The 18,142-nt window shown below is 39.0% G+C and overlaps 4 protein-coding genes across 4 annotated transcripts in view; all 4 read right to left on the bottom strand.

The window, feature by feature from the left end:
• The window catches only part of vwde (von Willebrand factor D and EGF domains), a 32,514-nt gene extending 31,014 nt beyond the window's left edge, over nucleotides 1–1,500 (bottom strand). The window contains exons 1-2 of the mRNA XM_088013961.1: nucleotides 1,417–1,500; nucleotides 1,205–1,287 (exon numbers count right to left, since the gene is read on the bottom strand). Of these exons, the coding sequence (XP_087870087.1) occupies nucleotides 1,205–1,287; nucleotides 1,417–1,500 (167 nt within the window). The remainder of the gene's footprint in view (nucleotides 1–1,204; nucleotides 1,288–1,416) is intronic.
• Nucleotides 1,501–4,489: 2,989 nt separating this feature from the next.
• LOC106905572 (kallikrein 1-related peptidase b27-like) lies at nucleotides 4,490–6,061 on the bottom strand. Its single transcript, XM_014970468.2, has 6 exons — nucleotides 6,025–6,061; nucleotides 5,584–5,776; nucleotides 5,318–5,503; nucleotides 4,950–5,011; nucleotides 4,734–4,858; nucleotides 4,490–4,639 (listed from the first exon to the last, which is right to left on the bottom strand). Exons 1-6 carry the CDS (start codon nucleotides 6,059–6,061, stop codon nucleotides 4,490–4,492), a joined length of 753 nt encoding a protein of 250 aa, XP_014825954.2.
• Nucleotides 6,062–12,497: 6,436 nt separating this feature from the next.
• On the bottom strand, nucleotides 12,498–14,252 carry LOC106931462 (snake venom serine protease homolog). Its single transcript, XM_088013708.1, has 6 exons — nucleotides 14,139–14,252; nucleotides 13,771–13,963; nucleotides 13,511–13,696; nucleotides 13,143–13,204; nucleotides 12,917–13,041; nucleotides 12,498–12,823 (listed from the first exon to the last, which is right to left on the bottom strand). The coding sequence occupies exons 1-6, from the start codon at nucleotides 14,173–14,175 to the stop codon at nucleotides 12,674–12,676; spliced, it is 753 nt and encodes a 250-aa protein (XP_087869834.1). The 5' UTR covers nucleotides 14,176–14,252; the 3' UTR covers nucleotides 12,498–12,673.
• A 1,953-nt stretch (nucleotides 14,253–16,205) lies between these two features.
• On the bottom strand, nucleotides 16,206–17,865 carry LOC106931463 (blarina toxin-like). Its single transcript, XM_088013960.1, has 6 exons — nucleotides 17,829–17,865; nucleotides 17,307–17,499; nucleotides 17,041–17,226; nucleotides 16,668–16,729; nucleotides 16,447–16,571; nucleotides 16,206–16,352 (listed from the first exon to the last, which is right to left on the bottom strand). The coding sequence occupies exons 1-6, from the start codon at nucleotides 17,863–17,865 to the stop codon at nucleotides 16,206–16,208; spliced, it is 750 nt and encodes a 249-aa protein (XP_087870086.1).
• Between the last annotated feature and the right edge of the window lie 277 nt (nucleotides 17,866–18,142).

The raw sequence follows: 18,142 nt of genomic DNA, 5'->3' as shown, positions 1-18,142 counted from the left end.
TACCCAATTAAATTAGAATAATTCAGATTTTTAAAACACATTTTATAAAAGAAACCTATGGTAAAATTTTAACCAATGTGACTCTTTTTATTAAAGACACAAACCTCTTTCATCAACCACGATTCAGTTTACAGTTTTTATTAATTGCTTTCATTCATTTGTGAACACAGGACTGAGCAGCAGCACTAAGGGTCAAAGTGAAACATTTTGTTAGCAAAAGGCTCAAACCGTGCCACAACATTTAAAATATTGAACAAAAGTAAATAATCAGCCTTAAAATAAACATACGTTCCAATCAATCACTACATATTAAACGACAAAATACAAAACTTAATCTTAAGTGAAGCTTTTAGGTTTTCAGGGTGTGGGAGAGCTAGCCTCCATGCTAGCATCCATGCTGGCTTCCATACTAGTCTCCATGCTATTCTTCATGCTAGCCTCCAGGCTAGTGTAAATTATATAGTGTTTAATTATGCAAAGTGTCTTTCTTTTTTGGTGATTCATGTTGTTCCTTACCTGAATGAATGAAACATCTTTAAATAATTTTAACCATGTTGCTTTAAGACTGAAAGCCCCTCCTTTTTATTTCTTCTTCTGTGGTTTTGTCTTTAAATGGTTTGCATCCCTTAAGCCCTTCCCTTTTATAATGTCCTGCCGGAGAAGTGTGTACTGTTTATTTTTCATCTAAATACATCCAGTTTATTTATAGATCTATTAAGTTAAGTTTTATCATCACTTTTGCAATATATGAATATGAACGAATAAATGAATCCATTCCATAATGTAAATATTTAAGTGAACCTACGATTGCAAAATAGCAGGAATTAACTTTACTTTGTTTTCTTGGGGTCACAGAGAGTTCAGAGGGCTAATGATTGTTTTATGCCTCAGTCTCAGTTAAATCTACACTGAGGGGTATGTTGGACTCTGGGAGTATGTCATGCACATTGAGCATGAAGGCAGAGAGAAAACTAAGAGCCGTAGGTGTTGATCTGATCCTTCTTAAAATCCCAGTCGTCGACAGGTGTGGAGGCCTTCTCATGCAGCCTTGGCGCACCTATGAGTTGGACATTGAGATCTATGGCTTTAGATTTACAGTACCAACATTTTTGATACCTGGGCAGCATCATGAAATCATCATCGGTAGCAATGTGCCCCTTATTCAAAGAATGAAAACTGATTCGAGGTATTGGGAACTCATTACATCGTCAGATACTGCAAACACAGAGTGTGAAGAGATTTTGCAGCTGCTGAGTTGTGTTTCTCGGTGGTCAACCTCTGCTTTACCTGACAAGATAAAGCAGAGGAATTTGACATTGACAAGATTGGAAGAAGTAGGCTCAGACAGGCTGTCACCCTTCTTCCTCGCCATGAGTATGTGGTTTGGGGAAAGCTGCCGTCCACTGCACCACTGACATTAGGGGGCACTGTGATCGTCAAGCCGTCATCTGCTCGTTCCACTCCCAAAAACATTTTGGTGGGCTGGGTAGTCACACCCATGTGGGGGGATTGTTGAAGATTCTCAACCCAACAGACAAACCTATGACACTGCGCCGCAATGCTAAAATCGCTGACGTCTTCCTATGTGTTACTGTGGAGAACTTTGTGTTTAGTCAGGAGAAATCTGAACTGTACTGCAGCCATTCTACTGTTTCAACAAGCTCACCACATCACAGTTCTGATCCTGTACCGATGCTGAGAGACTGTGGTCTATATGACATCGACATAGAGAGCTGTGAGGTGTCGGATGAGTTCAAGAGAAGGCTGGCTGAACTTGTAGTTTCTTACCAGGATGTTCTCCAGGGGAAAACTGGATTGTGGGGAGACTAGGGATTTTGTCCATCGCATTCACTTGACTGATGACCAGCGGTTTCGCTTGCCTTATCGATGCCTAGCACCAGCACATTATTAGCTGCAGGAGGTCTTGTCTGAGATGGAGATGAAGGGTATTATAAGGAAGTCTATTAGTGAATATGCCTCTCCGCTTGTTATGGAGTGGAAAAAGTCTGGGTGATCAAATGCACTGACTGGTGTGTTACTTTGTTGCAGTGAAAAAAAACCTCTATTTTGTACTGGAACTGAATGTGTAATGGAACTAAATGTACTTCGTAAAGGAAACTATGAATGTTGTGATTTTATAGACAAGAAATGTTACAAAAAATTGGTAAGGAACACTCTGTTATGGACAAAAGGTCAACAACTGAGGGAGGGAGCAGAATGAGGAGAAATAAAGCAGAACTTGTTACAATCTTTGCTTCACTTGGTGTCATCCCTAAGGTGAGCTGAGTGGAGCCCAGCGCTGCACAGTGAATGTTACTCTGCAACTGATCCATTTGGATTACGTGCAACATTTGATCATGTTCTTCATTAAGGCCTGTTTTATATTTAACCAAAGCTCATTATTTCTCAAGGTAATGAGTCGGGTCCTGAAATTGCTAAATGGACCTGGGTGGTGTCCAGAGGGCAAATTGGGTGAACTACAACAACTTATTTCTTGGTTTGTGATTCTGGCAAGCTTTATTATTCATGCAACATATCTTTATCAATACCAAGATGTCAAATCAGGGCTGGATTTAGGAGGGGCCAAGGTGGGGGCCCTACTTAATCATTGTTATACAATTGCGCATATACATATATATATATATATATATATATATATATATATATATATATAGTCTGTTATTGCGCAATAGCCAGCCCCACCTAAACCCTCTCACATCTCACGGACTGACTATTGACCAGCTCTCCAGTTAATGGGTCGGGAAAGTCTCTAGTTCCTAGGGCTTTTACTCCATGGATAGTCTAGAAAACATTCTGTTTAAGCTGGTGGCGGGAGGACTCGTCTAGCCTCTGACTGCCTACAATTCCAGAAGTTATCACCCTTTTCAATTATTAAGGCAATTAACCTAGTAGCTCTCAAGGTTACCGAGCCCCAATAATCACTTTTGTTAACGGCAGCTCTCTCCCTTTTAATAATGAACACTTGTTGCAGACTAGATAAATTTTAGTGACTCGGCTCGAACCCCAGGGTGATTATTTACTCATCGCCAAAGAAACCTATGGAGCCACCATTTTCCTAGAACTATGCACATAGACTTTACAATGATCAGAAGCAATATTGGTAATTCCGGACTCAGAATTAATTTCAATGTCCACAACCGTCAACAAAATTTCATATATATTTTTATTAGTGGCTTTAGCAGGGTTAAGTGACAGCAACTTATTTCAAAACGATTTACCGACTACAATTAACAATTTTTTTTAGATATCATATTAAAACCACATTATCTATCCCTTCCTTATCCTATCACTAGATTTTCTAAGAGGCTTTGGGAAGCAGTCGGACTCATACCCAGTAGATGTTATGTCCCTTGGCAACAGAAATTTCGGCGTTCTTGGTCAGAATCATGTCTTGATGAGACGAAAATCCCCTTAAAATGGAACAAAGTAGATCCAGTCCTTTATATCCTTCAGACTCTTAGATCCCAAATCAATCAGTGACCTTTGTCCATTCACCAAGTCCATTGCAGCAGAGTTGGGGTCTTTAGAGCAGAGAGCAGGGCAGCGGTCCAATCAGGAAACCCGGATCTGTGGGTACACGGATCTTGTCCCTTACAGGTGATGCTCCGCCCCAAAGCGTAAGAAGCATCCAACATGGACCAATTATAATCAAGCATTCATGATGAACGTTTGCCAGAACAAATTCGTAATTTTACTCAACAACACCGCCAAAATCCTTTTAGCCAGTGATAAAATTAAGGCATTCTGATCTTATTCATTCACAAAAATACAAATCATCTTTCAGGACCCCCGAAGTGCTGGGGCCCCGGCCTGCAGCCCGGGCAAGCCCGTTTTAAAATCCAGCCCAGTGTGAAATTGGTCATTTTAAAATGGTTGAAAACTAATCAGAAAATATTGAGTGTAACAGACGTTTTGTTATTGAAACTGCTGTCTGTTTTATAAAAGTTTGAAGATATTATATGAAATGTGCTAATTTTCATAATCAAAATCTGACTTCTGTTTCATTACTTTTGTGCACAGCTCTTTGGTCTTGTTGGAGTTTAAATTTCTCTAGAACTAAATCAGGAATAGTAACTCCAGAGCTGCAGAGCTTAGATGCTGCATGTTCATTTCTGATATAAAAGATACAAATTCAACAAAATAAATTACTTCTGGTGTTCCTCTTCATGTGATTAAAAACTTGTTACATTTTCAGACTCAGTTCAGGGAAAATATAAACTGAACAAACTGAACCATGAATATAAAGACGATCAGCCAGGAAATGTTTCTTTTCCATGCATTTATTGATTTATTGTTCATTTCTGAGACAGAGAAAGATCCATTAGGGAGCTCAAGGTGAGATGAGAAAAAACAAAGATATTGATTTATTCTAATTCTACAAACATGTGGATCAAACTGATCAAGAAACAATCATGAAATTATTTCTGAGAGGAAATTTGATGAGAATTATATTTCGTGACAATTTGTTTTATTGAACCCCAATTGTTTTTCTTATCCACCCAATGTATTTACACACATCCATGATGAAAACCCGAATCTGAAATGCGTTGCCTGGTACAACTGGAGTAATCACACCATAAATCATGCCGTTGAACACCACAGCTGAACCAACGTCACCCTGTAGAAAAACATTACATCAATATATTTATTTAAGTTGTAAAACAGAAAAGTCTTCTAATCACTGCAGAGAGATAGTGAAGAAACAAACTTACATGACATACATCCATGTTCGGTGCTGCAGCAGAAAATACATGACCGTATACAGCCACAAATTGGGGACTGCCAGCAACTTTCATGTTGACACACTGAAGACGTGTTGCAATAGCAGCATTGGGTACTGGAGAGAAACATGAGAATCATAAACATGTTCTTCACTCAACCAGACAGAAACAAAGATTTTATTCTCATAACTTTAATATTTCTCTCACATCGTTGATTATTGGGGCCGGTTGTCGTTCCTCCCTCTCCTGCCAGCTGAACAATAGCACCACTGAAACACAATTAGAATAAAATGTAATAATACAAGATAACAATGTAGAAAATGAATTGTTATACAGAACAATGGAAGAACAGAAAATAAATCCATGAATGACTTCATCCACTGACACAGGAGTGTCCTCCTCCTGTCCTCAGTGTCCTGTGTCCTTTACATGTGTCTCTGGTCCAACACACCTGAGCTAAACTGGTTCTGGTTCTGCTGGTGGCCTGATTACCTGACTCAGGTGTGCTGAAGCAGAGGCAGCAGGACTGGAGACAGAAAACATGAAGTCATGTTTATGATCAGAGAAAGACTTACACTTTAGGGCGTTTACTGCAGTTTGGTAGTGGAACAAGTGGGACACCTGTTACTGGCGTTGGAAGCTTCAGCAACATGATTTCATGCTTCCAGTTTTCAGAAGTATAAACTACATTAAGGTCTATGGCTCTGAAATGCGTCTGTTTAGCAGTCCGTGGATGAACATTTAACTTTGCTACATTATTCCTGCAGAAAAGATTAGATTATAATTAACACAGAAAACCTGATCATTTGCAGATAAAGCTGTTTTCATGCCTCTTTCCTACCACCCTGTCTCCGACTTCCAGCAGGCAGCTGCAGTCAGGATCCACATAGGGTGGATCAGAGATCCTCCACAGATGATCATTTGAGTACCATTGCTCATTTCCAGCCGAACATGAAAATGCCGGTCCGTGTCGTCACAGTCATTACCTCCAATGATTCTCTTCTGCAGAGAAACAGCTGAGTTCACTGAAACACCTGGAGAAGAAAAATTAGGACCTTATTCAGAAACCAGGTGCAAACATGGCTGCTGAAGCAGAAAAGGGATAAATGGTTAAAGATTAAAAATAATCGCAGTTCATATGCAAAGAAGTTTCCATCTGAAACAGAATCAGACGGAAGTTTGAGAGTCACAGAGAGCATCAGCCTCCCTGGAACCCGAGGAAGTGTCTCCAGTGTGTCCAGTTTCTCCAGTGTCCCCAGTTTCCCCAGTGTGTCAGACTCACACAGCCCCAGCAGCAGCAGAACCTTCAGCAGAGCCATTGCTGGTCCAGCTTCCTGTGAACGAATGTCTGCAGTCCTGCAGCAGCTTTTAAACTCTGTTCACAGAAAGCCACCAATCACAGAACGGACACCGACCTGTCCAATCACAGGACGGACACTGATCTGTCCAATCACAGGACGGACACTGATCTGCTCTGTCATCTCCATACAGAGTAACTAACATCTCATCGTTCTAGAGAAACTTGAAAAAGGTTCCTCTTCCATTGACAGATTATTTCACTAATATCCAAACATTTCCCCTCTTATTACTTAAATAATCAACCAATTAATCAAGAACTTTTCATCAATTCTAAGGAATCGACTTAAAACAAGCAGATCCTATTTGGCTGCAAAGTTGCTTGTTAGTTTTGCCTTGTCTAAAGTGAACCGAGAGATTTAAACTAGAAACTAGATTAAAAATAATAGGTAAGTTTTCTGTTTTTGCAGTGGATTGTGCTGGGTCAGGTAGTCACACCCATGTTGGGGAATTGTTGGGTCCTGTTGAGAGAATAACACAATATATGATATATAATATCAAAAACCTCCTTCTACACGTTGTTGTTTTTTTCTCTCATTCCCCGGGTCCATAAAAAACAATACAAAGAAACTAGCTGTTCTACATACAATCATAGCAGAATATAGTGAACAATCAGATGCATAAACTCACACAACTCATCCTAGGAATCACAAACCAGCAAATCAAGACATAATTACCTGAGACAAAAGACAAAACACAAAAAGAAAATACTGGGACACATTTTCAAGAACGGACCATCCCTGGAGAACATGTGAGGAAAACTAAATGATCTGCTCTTCCAGTTCCGGAACCCAGCTTTTTCTAAAGGCCCCAATATATACCCAATATAGTTTACTGTGCGACACTGAGTACGCGTACGCGGTCATAAAAATCTATCCTTGCGCAGACATGTCGGGCGGACATCCACTTCTAGTCCCCGCCTCCGCGGACTGAAGTACCCCCGAGTATATTGGGGACTTAAGGAGGCGTGTTCTTCCTTTTCTACTATATGTAATGTAGAAGGGCTGCCTTTTACCTGGTACAAACCATGCAAAGGCTTTTATTCGATTTACAGCTTTCTTTATGAACTTTCTTCCTTTGCCTGAGTGCAACACAGAGTTTTTTTGACTCTGGCCTGAACGCTAAGCTAAACACAGAGAAAGTTTTGCCTTCAGAAAAACATATTTCATGTCTCTGTGAATGCTTGCTGGGTTCAAAGGAAGGCTAAGACACTTATATTAATGGTCCTTTGTCCCTGGACATATACATTTGCAGAGTTCTGTACTTATCTTCCAAAAACATACAGGCTTAGTTTAAACTACATTTGTAAGACAATTTCAGTTGCACACACATTTTCTAATTACTGCATGACTTGCATACTGAACAGGGCTGTGATTTAATATAAAAACTACAATTTAAGCTACTTTTAACAAATCATGGTGGTATGATTAAGAACAGTATTCTACTGATCAGATTATGTTGATTGAATCATGAACCTAATTTTAACATCAATTTAGGCCTGCTCAAAACAATGTTGATTTTGTCTAATATTTAAACATGTGGTTAAAGTTTACTCTAGCATTAAACTAGCTTAATAAAATTAACATTCCAACAGTCCCTATGAAGGTCCTCAACCCAACAGACAAACCTATGATACTGCGCAGCAATGCTAAAATCGCTGACGTCTTCCTATGTGTTACTGTGGAGAACTTTGTGTTTAGTCAGGAGAAATCTGAACTGTACTGCAGCCATCCTACTGTTTCAACAAGCTCACCACATCACAGTTCTGATCCTGTACAAATGCTGAGAAGTTGTGGTCTACATGACATCGACATAGAGAGCTGTGAGGTGTCGGATGAGTTCAAGAGAAGGCTGGCTGAACTTGTAGTTTCTTACCAGAATGTGTTCTCCAGGGGAAAACTGGATTGTGGGGAGACTAGGGATTTTGTCCATCGGATTCACTTTACTGATGACCAACCGTTTCGCTTGCCTTATCGATGCCTAGCACCAGCACATTATTAGCTGCAGGAGGTCTTGTCTAAGACGGAGATGAAGGGTATTATAAGGAAGTCTATTAGTGAATATGCCTCTCCGCTTGTTATGGAGTGGAAAAAGTCTGGGTGATCAAATGCACTGACTGGTGTGTTACTTTGTTGCAGTAAAAAAAAACTATTTTGTACTGGTACTGAATGTGTAATGGAACTAAATGTACTTCGTAAAAGAAACTATGAATCTTGTGATTTTATAGACAAGAAATGTTACAAGAAATTGATAAGGAACACTCTGTTATGGACAAAAGGACTCTCTATTCTCTGTTTTATCTGGTCACATGCATACGGCTGCACACTGACATAACCATAACATTTAAAACATTCATACATAAACAAAAATTTATAAATTCAGGCCAACAATTTTTGGCCTGGCTTAATCAGGCCAAAAATTGGCCTGATTAAGCAGAATGAGGAGAAAATAAGGCAAAACTTGTCACAATCTTTGTTCCACTTGGTGTCATCACTAAGATGAGCTGAGTGGAGCCCAGTGCTGGATGGTGAGCATCTCTGTATCTGATCCATTTGGATTACGTGCAACAGTTGATCATTTTTCTGCATTAAACCCCCATTCAAAGCTCATTATTTCTCAAGATAATGAGTTGGGTCCTGAAAGTGGTAAAGGACCTGGGTGGTGCACAGAGGGGAAAATGGATCATTCTTGGTTGCTCTCTTGCTCTTGGTGAAGGCGTATGCTTTTTTCCTCTGCTCCCTCCCTGCCCATGCCTGCCCTGCTTGCTCTGTTTATGTCCTGTCTTTTTCTATATTTTGGAGCTTTTCTTTGCACATCCTCCAAATCTACAAATTATGGATCTGGTCAACTGATCTCTCAATGCAATTAATCAAAGTTTTGACGAAAAGTCTAGGCACAGGAGAGCCCTCTTGTCCTTTGGGGACACACCCAGCGGGATTCACCCTGGATTTATTCATGATAACAGGATTTCTGCTGTTTGGAGCTTGTGGATTACTGGATTATCAAAAAATTTATGATGGACTTAGCCGAACTAGCTAACACTCGGACTGTTGATGTGGAAAGAAACGCAAGTTGGATGTGATTCTTGTTGAAACTCGCAGCCCAGCTCAGGACTCTAAAACTCACTAACAGAATGGAATCGATTTTGGAGAAGTTGCTAGTTTCGGTTAAGTGTAATGACCAAATTAATTTGGATAATTGGGAACTGAGATATATCAGAGACTTTAGGGAAGATTGAAATTTATAATCTTCCCTACCTAAGACATTCTGTTTCTGAACTGGCTTTCCCTGTGTGGCCTTGGAAGGGCTGCATATTTCCAATCTCCTTGAAAATATGTGAACATAATGCTCTTTCCCACCTCACCCCCTCCTGTTATCCATGCAGCTGTGGAGCTGAGCGCTCCCAAGGACATCATGCCTTGATAACATCTTTTTCTTTTTAAAGGTTTTGTTGGCTCTAGTGGCCTTTATTTGAAAGTAGTTTGACAGGAAAGAGGGTTACGAGAGAGGGGTAAATGTCGCCAGGCCAGGAATCAAACCACTGGGATGAGAACTAATGCCTCAATACATGGATTGGGCTTTGCTCCTGCGCCACCACTGCACCCAATAACAACATCTTCATTGGACTTCGCCAGGAGTCTCAGCAACATGGTTTCATGGCCCTGTGATGTCACCACCTTCACTCATGTCTTTGTTTTCTTCTTTGTTTTGTCTGAATGTTGCCATTTGCCCTAATGTGACCTTTCCTCTTTTTTGTTTTATTTGGTTAGAATTAGAATATCTATGAACTTGAATCCAGAAATACTTAACAGGAACAGTCACTACTTAGTTACTTTTATCCATCTATTAGCTTATTTTGTTAGAAAATGTAGAGTGATGGGTATTTAGATCAATATTGTACAGCCCAGAAATGGAAGGAGAATTAGAATGAGAATAACTACAAACTTAGAATCCAGGAATACTTGACAGGAACAGTCACTACTTAGTTTTAGATTACTTTCAATCCAGAAAAGGAATTAGATTTGTCACTCTTTAGCTTATATTATCTCCCTCTCCCTATAAAACTGTAATCTGTGTTTTGCTTGGGGCTCTTTCTCCTGACTGCATTCAGTGAGAAGAGACTTCAAATGCTGTTAAGCCTTCAAATAAATACTCATTAAGAATATATTCTGATAGGTACTTTTTCTCAAACCTATATAAAAGAACCACAGACAACGTATATGAATTTTGTAGCCAAGCTTTTGCCAAAGGAGAAGTCTCCATCAACAACTTCTCCAAGCCGTTCACAGAGAGTTCTGATCTCCTTCCACGCGAGCCCCTGTTTTATTGTCCAAGCAGAACAGCCAAAAGGGGCAGTCAGGAAGAACAACAAAGGTCGTAAAACTTCTAACCTAAACAAACCAGCCAGGTGTGATATCTGATCTACGGTCTGAGCCCAGTTCAGCTCTAGGTCAAACTATCAACTAAGAAAAGGGTAGATAACACAAGAAGAATTTAAGGTCTGAGAACCACAGAGTTTGACTGTCTCACATGAAGATAAACAGACAGTCATAACCTCCAGGTCAGTTTATACACACATAAGGAAAAGAACACTTTAAACAGAAAATTACAACGATCTATAGACTGAATGTGAACTAAAGTAATAACAAAATGATAATACCGAAAATTCTCTAACATATTCTTTCTCTGGTTCTTGAAAGAGTTTCCCCTCACTCATTTTAAAAGGAAAATTTCCACACCACTGGAAATCTAGCAAACCTGCAAAAGTGATTCAGAACTAATTCAGAATGAATGGTTCATTCCTCCGTCAGTGAACGTGTCATGTGTCACCATAATGAAAAGTCCTGACGCAACGACAATAACATTAGGGAATGGTGAGAGAAACTGATCAGACACACAAATCTTTCCAAAAAAGATCAATAAAGGCAAAAATAATGGCAGATTTTGAAAACTAGTTAAGCATTTATACATGCCATTAAAATAATTTATTAGCAACAACACTAAATATTAAGTTGACTAATTATTTAGCTAGCAAATAATATTTAGCTTGCAAGCTAATGAGCTCAAAGCTAAATGTTTTGCTTCCTCTGATCTTCTCCAAATACAGAAAAGGTTTGAGTGTTTGTACATTTAATTTTCTAAAGTTTAAGTTACCACTAGAAAATGTGTTGAGAACTGTTCAAATTTACCAGAATACATCCAACATATCCATGCAACTATTATGGTTCTTTACATTAACCGTTTGATGCAGACTTTAGTTTTTGTTTCTTTAATGACAAGTTTAACAGCTTTTAAAACTAAAAATGTGTTTAATATTTTATTGGAAATCCATTATTTTGTTAATTATTAATCAGACATGAATAAAAGAGTTACAATCTGATCAGACAGACATTTATTTTCTAGTTATGTGACAGTGGATATTACTACTGATTATAACAAACTGCAGCTTTATCTATTCAGAAACATAATATTCTCCCAGTTTAAGTTACAAAATAACTTTTCTCCCCAAAAATCCAGAGCTGGATGAAATATGCCTCATCTCCATCCAAGATTAATAATTTTATGGTACAATTATGCATTTTAATCTTTCAGTTGATGTTTGTTAAGTATGAAGAATAAGATGAATGACAAAGTCGTTACTCTAGAAAAAGTTTGTATCATTGAATAAAAGTATAATGAAATATTCCCTGGTTGTAAATAAATAAGGTCAGATTGTTAATTAGTACTATTATTTGGATGGTCATTATTGAATTATTAAGACCATCATATTTGATGATGCAAACCTTTCCTGTTTAATTTGATGTAATATTGTCAGTGAAAAACATTGTAACAATAAAGTATTTGATTATATATTTTAGAAGCAGTTTACTTTTTCCAGATGTCACTGTAACAATAAATTAGCTGTAAAAGAGAAACATTTTCTACAATAATTTTCATGTTAAATTTGTGGCAACCATTAATTAGTTTGACCTGTTTTTTAATAATTTTTTAAAACTTCTTTCATTTCAGATTTTGACTTTAATAGATTTTGAATTATTAAACATTTTATTTTTTTCTTTTATACCTTTATTAGAAATTATATATTTAAATCATTTTTAAATGATTTAGGATTTCAATATTAGTTATGCAAATTCTGTTTCATCACTTTTGTGCACAGCTCTTTGGTCTTGTTGGAGTTTAAATTTCTCTAGAACTAAATCAGGAATAGTAACTCCAGAGCTGCAGAGCTTAGATGCTGCATGTTCATTTCTGATATAAAAGATACAAATTCAACAAAATAAATTACTTCTGGTGTTCCTCTTCATGTGATTAAAAACTTGTTACATTTTCAGACTCAGTTCAGGGAAAATATAAACTGAACAAAGTGAACCATGAATGTAAAGACGATCAGCCAGGAAATGATGTATTTCAATGCATTTATTGATTTATTGTTAATTTCTGAGTCAGGTGAGAAAAAGCAAAACTACTGATTTATTCTAATTCCACAAACATGTGGATCAAATTGATCAAGAAACAATATTGAAATTATATCTGAGAGGAAATTTGATGAGAATTATATTTCATGACAGTTTGTTTTATTGATACCGAGTTACTCCTCTTATCCACTGAATGTATCCACACACATCAATGATTGAAGCTGGTCTTTGACATGGATGCTCTGATACACCTGCAGATATCACACCATAAATCATGCCGTTGAACACCACAGCTGAACCAGCGTCACCCTGTAGAAAAAATTACATCAGTATATTTATTTATGTTGTAAAACAGAAAAGTCTTCTAATCAATGCAGAGAGATAGTGAAGAAACAAACTTACATGACATACATCCGTGTTTGGTGCTGCAGCAGAGAATGTATGGCCATATGCTGGCAGGAAGTGGGAAACCTCAACAACTTTCATGTTGACACACTGAAGACGTGTTGCAATAGCAGCATCAGGTACTGGAGAGAAACATGAGAATCATAAACATGCTCTTCACTCAACCTTCTCTGTAGAGACAGAAACAAAGATTTTATTCTCATAACTTTAATATTTCTCTCACATCGTTGATTATTGGGGCCGGTTGTCGTTCCTCCCTCTCCTGCCAGCTGAACAGTATCACCTCTAAAACACAATTAGAATAAAATGTAAAAATACAAGATAATAATGTAGAAAATTAATTGTTATAAAGAACAATGAAAGAACAGAAAATAAATCCATGAAGGACTTCATCCACTGACACAGGAGTGTCCTCCTCCTGTCCTCAGTGTCCTGTGTCCTTTACATGTGTCTCTGGTCCAACACACCTGAGATAAACTGGTTCTGGTTCTGCTGGTGGCCTGATTACCTGACTCAGGTGTGCTGAAGCAGAGGCAGCAGGACTGGAGACAGAAAATCTGAAGTCATGTTTATGATCAGAGAAAGACTTACACTTTAGGGCGTTTACTGCAGTTTGGTAGTGGAGCAAGTGGGACACCTGTTACTTGTCTTGAAAGCCTCACCAACATGATGTCATGTTTCCAATTTTCGGGAGCATAAACCACAGGAGCGTGAAGGACTCTGACAGTCATCATTGTACCAGTCTGTGGATGAACTTTTAATAATGCTACATTAATCCTGCAGATAAGGTTAGATAATATTGAAAACCTGATCATCTGAAGATTAAACTGTTTTTAATGCCTCTTTCCTACCACCCTGTCTCCGACTTCCAGCAGGTATATGCAGTCAGGATCCACTTATGGTTTATCAGAGATCCTCCACAGATGGTGGTTTTCTGCCCGTTGGTCATCTTCAGCTGAACATGGTAATGCCGCTCCGTGTCAGCACAGTCATGACCTCCAATGATTCTCTTCTGCAAGGAAACAGCTGAGTTCACTGAAACAACTGGAGAAGAAAAAGGAGGATTTTACTCAGAAACCATGTACAAACATGGCTGCTGGAGCAGAAAAAGGATAAACAGTTAAAGATTAAAAAGCATCACAGTTCATATGCAAAGAAGTTGTGACCAGTTTCCCCAGTGTGTCCAGTTCCCCCAGTGTGTCGAGTGTTTCTGACTCACCCAGCCCCAGTAGTAGCAGAACCTTCAGCTGAGCCATTGCTGCTCCAGCTTCCTGTGAATGAATGTCTGCAGTCCTGCAGCAGCTTTTAAACTCTGTTCACAACTTCCTGCTGGAGAGACAGACACTGATCTGTCCAATCACAGGACGGACACTGATCTGCGCTGTTATCTGAATACAGAGTGGGGTTGCCACCTTTCCAAAATGAAAATGTGCGACGCCCACTACATCGCCCTACTCTCATTTAACAGATCTGCAGCCAATGACTTGAGACTGAGACTGCTACTGACAGAGGATCGCCTTTGCCTTAAGGCGAGGTAGCACAGGTCAACAGTGGTTGCCAGGAACATGCCGCAGACTTAGCTTTGAGGGTGTTTTCTAACTTGTCATTTTCTTTAGCTTTAGCCTTGCAACTAGCTAAAAAAGAGGAAAGCACAGAATTATTTATTCCCAACAATCCCCCTGTTCTTCTGGAGCGGTATTTCTACCACCCCACAACAATCGTTAAGTATGTCCATGTTTATTCTAAGCTATCTAACAGACCGTTCCTTCCAGCTGTCACGAGGAATCTTGTCCCCCTCCAAAGGTCGTTTCTCCAGTAACGCCCTGCCATATCTTGGTGTTGCCACAGGTCATGCATGCTGCGATGTCACATTGCAGCAGCTTGAAGTGGGCCAGGACAACCAGAGACTGCAACATGATTAACAGAAACCACAAGATCTCCAGTTTGGTGCAGATGTTGGAGATGCTAGCCTCGGCTGACTGCTGCTTGGTGTTAAGAAAATAAATTTAAAACATGCTAGTTTTAAAACTTAAAATGTCTTGATTGAAATAGCCTAATTATAGTTTTCAGATTAATAACTTATTCTGCCCTATTGAACTTTATGTTACCTGTAGTTACAGCAGATTGTTTGCTAAGATCCTTTGACTGTGTGGGAAACAATCAGGAGAAGTTCCAACTTTAAAACTGATCTGTGAAAAGCCATAAAAGAGCATGAGTCTAGGCCAGTGGAGGAGAACCTCTCCTTCCACTTTGTTTAGATAAAGGAGACAACTGGTGTTTGATCTTGTAAACAAATTGCAGGGAGTTTCTAACTTTAAAGAAGGTCAGAGACAGTTCCTGGTTGGATGAGCAAAGATACGCCTTATTTGAATAAATTAAAGACAAGAATACGCCTTTACTATAAAACTTTGTACACAGGAGTAACAAATCAGATTTTGCTCTATGAAATTTCTCCAAAGACGTCTTTGCTTTTTGTTTGTCGTTTCCATCTTTTGTCTTTTTCCCTCTCTCAGGTAAATTCATGTGTTGTTTGTGCTCTGAGTTTTCTGATGTGCTTTTCTGGTGATGGTATGTATCTGTGTTGAATAAATGCTGATTATGGTGACGCTGTTATCTTTGTGTGATCTCAGTCTTTGCGCACAGTATTTTCTGAATCCAGGCATAAGAGAGGATATAACGAGTCAAAAGGTTTTAAAAAAGGGTTAATAAGTTTTAGAATTTTTTCTCTCTTAATATCGGTCATCAGCAGCTTGTCAAACCACTGCAGCTTGAGCTCAGTGCCAGTGTTGTAGTACTTGAGATCAGTCTTGGTCTCGAGACCATTTATTGATGATTTCGGACTTGTCTCGCTCTCTGAGGACTCAGCATTTTATTTCAAGACCAGTCGAGACCACAACTGTGAAAATATCACTAAACGTACAGCATATTATCAAGTTTATTTGTTAATATCTTTGTTTTCAAAGATATTGGTGTTCCTCTTCATGTGATTAAAAACTTGTCACATTTTCAGAGTCAGTTCAGGGAAAATATAAACTGAACAAACTGAACCATGAATGCAAAGACGAACAGCCAGGAAATGTTGCTTTTTCAATGCATTCATTGATTTATTGTTAATTTCTGAGTGGAGAAAGATCCATTAGGGAGATCAAGGTTAGGTGAAAACCAACAAAGCTATTGATTCATTCTGCTCCTACAAACATGTGGATCAAACTGATCAAGATACAATAATGAAATTATATCTGAGAGGAAATTTGATGAGAATTATATTTCATGACAATTTGTTTTATTAAATCCCAATTGTTGTTCTTATCCACCCAATGTATTTACACACATCCATGATGAAACCTGGGCTTCGACATGACTGCCCTGATACACCTGGAGTAATCACACCATAAATCATGTTGTTGAACACCACAGCTGAACCAACGTCACCCTGTAGAAAAAAATTATATCATTATATGTATTTATGTTGTAAAACAGAAAAGTCTTCTAATCACTGCAGAGAGATAGTGAAGAAACAAACTTACATGACATACATCCGTTTTCGGTGCTGTAGCAGAGAATGTATGGCCATATCCCGACAGGAAGTGGGAAACCTCAACAACTGTCACGTTGACACACTGAAGACGTGGTGCAATAACAGTATTGGGGACTGGAGAGAAACATGAGAATCATAAACATGTTCTTCACTCAACCTTCTCTGTAGAGATAAAAAAGATTTTATTCTTTTAACTTCAATATCTCTCACATCGCCGATAATTTGGGCAAGTTTTCATTCCTCCCTCTCCTGCCAGCTGAACAGTATCACCTCTAAAACACAATTATAATAAAATGAAATGTGAAAATACAAGACAACAATGTAGAAAATTAATTTTTATGAAGAACCACGGAAGGACAGAAAATAAATCCATGAAGGACTTCATCCACTGACACAGGAGTGTCCTCCTCCTGTCCTCAGTGTCCTGTGTCCTTTACATGTGTCTCTGGTCCAACACACCTGAGATAAACTGGTTCTGGTTCTGCTGGTGGCCTGATTACCTGACTCAGGTGTGCTAAACCAGAGGCAGCAGGACTGGAGACAGAAAACATGAAGTCATGTTTTTGATCAGAGAAAGACTTACACTTTAGGACGATTACTGCAGTTTGGTAGTGGAACAAGTGTGACACCTCCTACTGATATTCGAAGCTTCAGCAATATGATGTCATGCCGCCACCCTTCGGGAGCATAAGTCTCATAATTGCTTTGGATTCTGGGAATTCTCTTATAAGGATTCCATGGATGAACTCTTAACACTGCTTTGTTATACCTGCAGAAAAGGTTACATTATAATGAACACAGAAAATCTGATCTTCTGCAGATAAAATTCTGTTAAGGCCTCTTTCCTACCACACTGTCTCCGACCTCCAGCAGGTATCTGTAGTCAGGATCCACTGAGGGTGGATCAGAGATCCTCCACACACTCTTGTATGAGGACCCTTGATGACCTTCAGCCGTACATGATAACGACGCTCCTTGTTGTCACAGTCATGACCTCCAACGATTCTCTTCTGCAGAGAAACAGCTGAGTTCACTGAAACACCTGGAGAAGAAAAATTAGGACCTTATTCAGGAACCAGGTGCAAACATGGCTGCTGGATCATAAAAAGGATAAACAGTTAAAGATTAAAAATAATCATAGTTCATATGCGAAAAAATTTCAATCTGAAACAGAATCAGAGGGAAGTTTGAGGGTCACAGAGAGCAGCAGTCTCCCTGGAACCCAAGGAAGTGTCTCCAGTGTGTCCAGTTTCCCCAGTGTGTCTAGGTTCCCCAGTTTATCTAGTTTCCCCAGTGTGTCCAGTTTCCCTGGTGTGTCCAGTTTCCCCGTTGTGTCCAGTTTCCACGGTGTGTCCAGTGTTTCTGACTCACCCAGCCCCAGCAGCAGCAAAACCTTCAGCAGAGCCATTGCTGGTCCAGCTTCCTGTGAATGTCTGCAGTCCTGCAGCAGCTTTTAAACTGTTCACAACTTCCTGCTGGAAAGAAAGCCACCAATCACAGGACAGACACCGATCTGCGCGTCTTCTGCATACAGAGTAACTTTAACATCTCATCGTTCTAAAGAAACTTGAAAAAAGTTCTTGTTCCATTGACAGATCAGTTCACTAATATCCAAACATTTCCCCTTTTACATGTTAAATAATCAGCCAATGAAACAAGAACTTTTTCATCAGTATAAAGGAATT

Source organism: Poecilia mexicana, unplaced genomic scaffold (genome assembly GCF_051168715.1).
Source record: "Poecilia mexicana isolate PSO_F unplaced genomic scaffold, ASM5116871v1 scaffold_16, whole genome shotgun sequence".
NCBI classification, from domain to species: domain Eukaryota; kingdom Metazoa; phylum Chordata; class Actinopteri; order Cyprinodontiformes; family Poeciliidae; genus Poecilia; species Poecilia mexicana.
This window is presented reverse-complemented; position numbering and strand designations above follow the sequence as displayed.

Bases quoted from the DNA above. Each gene is read 5' to 3' on its own strand.
- LOC106905572 (XM_014970468.2), bottom strand. From the start codon at position 6,061: ATGGCTCTGCTGAAGGTTCTGCTGCTGCTGGGGCTGT. The intron at 5,504-5,583 runs GTAGGAAAGAGG...TCTTTTCTGCAG, and splicing joins TGGAAGTCGGAGACAGGGTG to GAATAATGTAGCAAAGTTAA. The intron at 4,640-4,733 runs GTAAGTTTGTTT...GTTTTTCTACAG, and splicing joins CGAACATGGATGTATGTCAT to GGTGACGTTGGTTCAGCTGT.
- LOC106931463 (XM_088013960.1), bottom strand. From the start codon at position 17,865: ATGGCTCTGCTGAAGGTTTTGCTGCTGCTGGGGCTGG. The intron at 16,730-17,040 runs GTAAGTCTTTCT...ATTGTGTTTTAG, and splicing joins TGCAGTAATCGTCCTAAAGT to AGGTGATACTGTTCAGCTGG. The intron at 16,572-16,667 runs GTGAGAGATATT...GTTTCTCTCCAG, and splicing joins TTGCCCAAATTATCGGCGAT to TCCCCAATACTGTTATTGCA.
- LOC106931462 (XM_088013708.1), bottom strand. From the start codon at position 14,175: ATGGCTCAGCTGAAGGTTCTGCTACTACTGGGGCTGG. The intron at 13,042-13,142 runs GTGAGAGAAATA...GTTTCTCTCCAG, and splicing joins CGGCCCCAATAATCAACGAT to TACCTGATGCTGCTATTGCA. The intron at 12,824-12,916 runs GTAAGTTTGTTT...TTTTTTCTACAG, and splicing joins CAAACACGGATGTATGTCAT to GGTGACGCTGGTTCAGCTGT.